Here is a 6,000-nt window from a genome sequence, read left to right as displayed (position 1 = left end):
GGCTCCCAACTTCGGTGACTTGGGGGCACAGAGCTAACCCTTGCCCACACCCTAGGAAAGGGACAACGTCACACCTTATCAGACCCAATCAGCCACCCTCTGGGTTTCACAGCTGCAAAGACACCAGGCAGTGGGACGTGTCTTTGTCATATTGCCATCTTAGGAAACTTCTAGGTAACACAAGACAAAAGGGCAAATTCCTTGATCGATTATCCAAATTTTATTCATTTCCAGGAGGTAGAAACAAAAACTCAGGAAGAGACGTAGCTTACTGTCATCAGGGGTTCTCCAGTGTGCCTAGGCCCGGTTGACCAATCACATGGGTTGGTAGGACCAGAGCCGTGTCCTCGGGAGGGACTACGCCCAGCTGCATTTTGGAGCCCAGCCCCTTAATACTGGGAATGGCCTGTTCCTCTTGAGTTCTCTAAAATTCAGAAATGCTCAATCAAAAGAAGACATTAGAAAAGAAACATGGGGAAGCTGGACTCTATAGTATCAGTTTCATTTTTTAGGCCTGAGGAAAAGGAACACTCCGGCCCCACCAGCAGTGTCTTGGGTGGGAAGGGTGTGAGCCGAGGGGTGCGTGCTTTCCCACGTGACCCTGAAGCTGATGGTGCAGAACCTGACATCAAACGTCATTTGAAGGACAGTCTGAAAGTCCACAAGACGCAGCCATCCTCCTCAGTGAGGTCTGGAGCCTCTGCTGGGGAATTTTGAGGGGAGAGCTTCCTCTCTCCTCCTTCCTTTCTTTCCTTCCATTGGGCAGAATTTGGCCACAAGGAAAAGCCAAGCGTGAGAACTAAGGGGCTAGAACAAGCCGAGCTGAGGTAAAGGTCTGAGGGTTCATCACCCGAAGGCTTACAGACCCTCGCTAGTAGCTTCCTCGGTTTCTGAGAACAGAGTGTGAGCCTACGTTTATACGACATACAGTGATTTTTTTTTTTCGCCTGCTCGGCTTTCCGTCTCACTTGCTTGTGTTTGTAGAATTCCCTAACTTGTAAAAGGCAGATCCCACCGACCATGTGAAAGGGGAACCTGTCAGATATTCAATTCCCAGCCCCCCTGGGAGGCAGAACGTGGTTGCGTGACCTCGCCCTGGCCACTCAGTCCCAGAGTCCGAATTAGAAACTAGAAAGCAGGAGATGAAGGGACACGGGGCGAGGTCACTCTGGCGCAGACAGTGCGCCCGCGACCCTGAGTTTCCAGGTCCAGAGGAGGCAGGGTAGGGGTGGAGGAGCCGCGGTCTGGATCCAGGAAGACGACAGTCAAGCAGCTGGGGCCGGCGTCCTTGCGCTGGCAAGTTGATGGCCTCACACGGCTGCGACATGGCTGGTGATTTCCAAACCAGGGTTCACCAAGGTCTTCCAAGAACCGACTTAGCAGGTTTCACTAAGAGCTTACCTTGAAGCGGGCCTGCCTGAGAGCAGAGAATAGGGAAAAAGAGGACTTTGCCAACAGAGGCTCTTTCTGTCTGCAACCTGCAATTGAAGTTACCCAGCATGCAATTATCGGATGCTGTTGGGTCACCATATGTTAATTTTCTAGATCAGGTTACATTTTGTGTGAGAAGGGGAGGGCAGGTGCCCCGGTAAAGACCTGGGGTAAAGACCCGGAGGACGGTGGACCATGGGTGTGAGCGGATTCCAAGCGTGGTGAGAGCATTTTAGTGGATGTTCCGCAGGCGCTGTTCAACCGAGTAAACAGAGAAGTAGGGATTGAAAGATCACTTTGAGAAGTAGAAGTAAAAGGTCAGCCTGGGACAAGTCCTGAAGGTGCCACGTGCCTCGGCAACAGCGCCCCCAAACGCTTGTCACGTCCCTTTAAACCTCAGCGGAATACCTTTACGTATTCTTAAATCCTTAAATATTACATATGTAAGTATATGTGTTATATAATATTAAACTTAAATATTCTAGAATTTTTTAAGAATCTTGGGTGATTTTGTTTCCATTATTCAGAGCTCAAAGACTTCACAGTCACATTGTCAGTTTATTGATCCTTCAGCTTCCGGGTTTCACAAATAAAATACTGACTCTATTAGCTTCTTTCATAGAAGAATCTGAGAGCGCTCCACCTGTGATGAGGAGTTCACCCTTCACTGCCCGTCCGGAGAGAGAGCGAGGCACAGAGCCCTGGTCAGGTCTGTGCGGAGCGGGGTCAGCTCCCGGGACCGAGCACCGCCAGCCGAGACGTAAAATGTTCCAGATGTTGCGGCTGGTGGGTCAGCTGTCAGAGGTCCTGGAGGTCCCAGCTTCCTGCCTTTGGCTCTTATTGTCCAGTCCCAGCAAGAAGCAGGAACCGGGAGGTCTGGGCTCCCTGGACCCACGTTACTCATTCCGTCTGCTACACCGCAGAGCTGGCAAGTGATCCTACAGCTCTCTCTTCCTGAGGAGCAGGCTGAGGGCTCGGAAAGCCTCAGTCCCTTGTCCATCCCGCAGGTGGCTGCGGACAAAGCATCACCGAGGAGTTGATCTGAGAAGAGTACAGGTGTGCAGAGAGTCACGGGGAGCTTGGGACCTGGAGCCAAGTTCAGTGTTTATTGTGGTCCCTCCAGATTCCTTCAGAAAGTCCCTTCGCTGAGTCTGTGGTGTCAGCTCTCAGGAAGTGTCACACTGGCATAGACTGTCATGGAATTTGATTCCTGGGGGCAAAACAGAAGTCTGTGAGGAGAGGCACCACCTTCACAGGCTACAGATGGGAACTGCGCTGCTGACTAAAGGGAAAGAGTCTCAGATTTCAGGGGGTGCAGTGACCTGCTGGGAGGCGCACCCCAGGGCTCCAGATCCTGTCCAGGTGTGTGCACCCCATCACTCCCCGTCAGTCAGGGAGACCCGGGAGATGTTTCTCTTTGCTTTCTTCCCTGACCTTGCCTTATAAGGAAAACCATTTGTTTTGCTACTGGGCATGGGGCACAGTTGGGGAAGCCAAGAGAACCCTAATTCGCTGAACTTTGGAAAGGGATAGTGAGACCCAAAGAGAGAAGGAAGAATTGGAGCAGAGAGGGAGGGGAGAGAGACAGGACTGCAGGCAAAGGTGTCTTCTAGGTAGAGTAGATTCAAGAGTCAGAGAAAGACAGGAATGGAGGAATTCAGGAGGTTTTGCTGTGAAATGTGAAATACAACAGGCTGTTTTTTGATGAAGAAAGCATCACTAAAAATCTGCATTATTTCTTAAAGCTTTTTAAAGTTGGATTCACATGTTTACTTCCCCCATAGGAGAGGACAGTGCTCTGAGACTAGACCTCCAGATGCAGACAGGGCATCCTCTCCAGGCATTCCCAGGCGTCTGTCCAGGAAGCACTTTCAGGCGGAGGGGTCCATGTAAGCATTTCTGTGGACTTTTGACCCTCAATTATCTTCTAAAATGCTTTCTTTAACAGAATCCCACTGGAGGCAAGATAGCAGCCCCGAATTTACGTCTGTCCCTTTAGGAAAAGGAACAGTTGCTGTCGGAAACCGGACCCATGCTGATCTTGCAGTGGGCGTAGATGGCAAGGCTCCGCCCGGCCGCGCACTGCACTGTCTTCGGGCTTATGCCAGGCACCGTTCCGCTCCTACAGACTCCGACGCGGCTGGGCTGGATGGAGCCCCCGCATGAGCCTTTTGTACAAAGCTGTCCTGCGATGCTGTTATGCAGCTGAAGTCAGGAGCTCTTGGAATCAAGATGCACATCGCAAAGGTAAACATGCTCTGGGACTCCTTGGGGAGGTTGCTTTTAATGTGTAGATGCCTGGTTGCTCACCATGGACATTCTGACTGAACAGAATCCTGGGAGAAAGCTCCAGAAATCTTTATTTTTAGCAAATATGCCAGCTGATTCTGATGACAGCTTTTTGGACAGCTCTCAGAGAAACACTAGCGAACAGAGAGCTGTGTCCCCGTGTGAGCAGCCAGGAGGGGCTCCCGGAAGTCCCACAGCCGAGGCCACGGAGGACCCCTGTGACCCACTTGCTAGGGCCTGCCTTCTCCACTTCAGGACTGTTGGATCGTGGCTCTCCCCAGGTCCCACCACCCCCTCCCTCCACCTCTTCCTTCCCTGTGGAGAGGAGCCTCCGAGGGATGCCTCACCTGGACAGGGTCTGGGACAGGCTCTGCCGCAGCGACGTAAATGGTGGTGCAGGGGTCCTGAGCCGGCAGGGGGTCGGCTTTCTTCTGAACAGACTAGAAGAGACGCAAAGAGGAGGAAATCAGCTGAGCAGAGTCTTTCCCATCCGAGTCTGCCCACGGAGAAACACAAGATCCAGAAACTTGGAGCCAGAAAGCCCCTCCGAGTCCACGGGCCCAGCCTCCTTCTCAGGTGGAAATGCTCCTGCAGATTCCCCAGAATTCAATTCCCAGGGTTTTGCTTGGACTCCCCAAGTGGCCTCGCGGAGCTCACAGCCTCGAGAGGCAGCCCACGGCACCAAGAACACTCCCCAGATGTTTTAAGTCTTCCTCGCAGTGCACTGGAACTGGTGTGGCTGTCACCAGCGCAGTGGAAGGGAACAGGATCGTCCTAACATTTGTCTGGCTCCTGTCACCTACAACACACCAAGTTCATTCCAGCACACGCTGCCGCTCCCACTATTCTGGACTCTGACATGGTTTCCTGGAACGTCTCTCTCCTGCCCCAGTGAGGAACTTCGTAGTAAGTATACATTTCTGAGTGTTTACAGTGTTTTCCACAAGTGCCAAATTTGTCTCCCGCCAACTCTGCACCTTAAATCCCATTGTCACAGATGGACAAGCGAAGGCTCCGAAAGACTTAGTACTCTCCTGTGTGCATGTGTACGAAGTATCAAAACCAGGAGTCCCCAGAGGCTCGTCAGCTTTAAGTGCCTGGTCTTCTCATCAGGCTGTTCTTCTTTCCTTACCCCAACTTGTAATGACCTCTCCTCTACCTGGATTCCCAGATATTTAAAGTCTGGCATGTAACTGTATGATATTTAAAACACTCTCACTTATTTACATGTTGTTTTTTCAAACAGACTATTCCCATATTTCTTCCCATTCTTCACAAAAGTAGTGCCCGGCACATTTTAAAAAAAATCAGTTGATGTTACTTTAAATGATTTACAATCCATAATACCAGGATGAAGTCAATGTAGGGGTAAATTGAGACCACATCCCCGTAAGACAGAGGCAACAAGACTTATCTCAGGGAAGTCATCCTTTCAACACACTTCAGAACTCTGGTCTAGCATAGTGCTGCCCCCCACTTCTCCTGGATGTAGAGCAAGACCAGAAACTAAACATGGGTTTTAACATGAAGAAGCTCAGAATTATAGAATTGAAAAAGTTGATTGGAGGAAAGAAGATTCAAGGTGGGAATCTCTTTATATATTTGCTGGATTGTCTTGAAGAAGAGGAATTAGATTTGTTCTGTAGAGTCCTTCAGGTTTAAGCCAAGATTGGGATTTGGAAGAAACATTTTGTTTCAAAATAGTGAAGATCTTTCTAATACTAAGAGATGCTCAGACGTGGAGTGGATTGCCTTGGGATGCAGAGAATTCCCCATTACCAGAAGTGCCTGGGGTAGACTAGGGCTTCTCACACTTGAATGTGCATATGCATTACCTGGCTGTCTTGTTAGAAGGCTGGTTCTCTTTCAGAAGACTTGGGGTAAGCCCTGAGCTTCTGCATCTCTAATAAGGTCCCAGGTGATGCTCATGCTGCTTGTTCACAGACTATATTTTAGTAAAAAGAAGCTAGCCAACACTTTGGAAGTAATAATGAGAAGATAACTCAAGCAGCAATTGAGTGATTCAAATAGATGACCTTCAAGATCCCATACAGCTCATAGATGCCATATTTTGGAGAAAAAAAAATGAATTTAAGGGAGAAGTACTTTTAATAATGAGATAGATGAAGACAACGTGAAACAATTTAATTAAGAGACCTTTATCCACCCCTGCCTGTCTTCCTGTCTGCAAGGACTTTGGTATGACCTGACTTAGGGGCCCAGGGGAGAAGTTAATAACTTATGCTTTTAATATTTAGTTAAGAAGTTTTGGAAAGGAGG

The 6,000-nt window shown here is 49.5% G+C and overlaps 1 protein-coding gene across 1 annotated transcript in view; it reads right to left on the bottom strand.

Annotated features, from left to right (window-relative positions):
* Positions 1 to 205: 205 nt before the first annotated feature.
* The window catches only part of SLAMF1 (signaling lymphocytic activation molecule family member 1), a 32,881-nt gene continuing 27,086 nt past the window's right edge, over positions 206 to 6,000 (bottom strand). The window contains exons 6-7 of the mRNA XM_059413510.1: positions 4,068 to 4,160; positions 206 to 2,641 (exon numbers count right to left, since the gene is read on the bottom strand). Of these exons, the coding sequence (XP_059269493.1) occupies positions 2,591 to 2,641; positions 4,068 to 4,160 (144 nt within the window). The 3' untranslated portion in view covers positions 206 to 2,590. The remainder of the gene's footprint in view (positions 2,642 to 4,067; positions 4,161 to 6,000) is intronic.

Source organism: Mustela nigripes, chromosome 10 (genome assembly GCF_022355385.1).
Source record: "Mustela nigripes isolate SB6536 chromosome 10, MUSNIG.SB6536, whole genome shotgun sequence".
Taxonomy (NCBI): domain Eukaryota; kingdom Metazoa; phylum Chordata; class Mammalia; order Carnivora; family Mustelidae; genus Mustela; species Mustela nigripes.
Note: the sequence above shows the minus strand (reverse complement) of the source record. Positions and strands in the feature narration are given on the sequence as shown.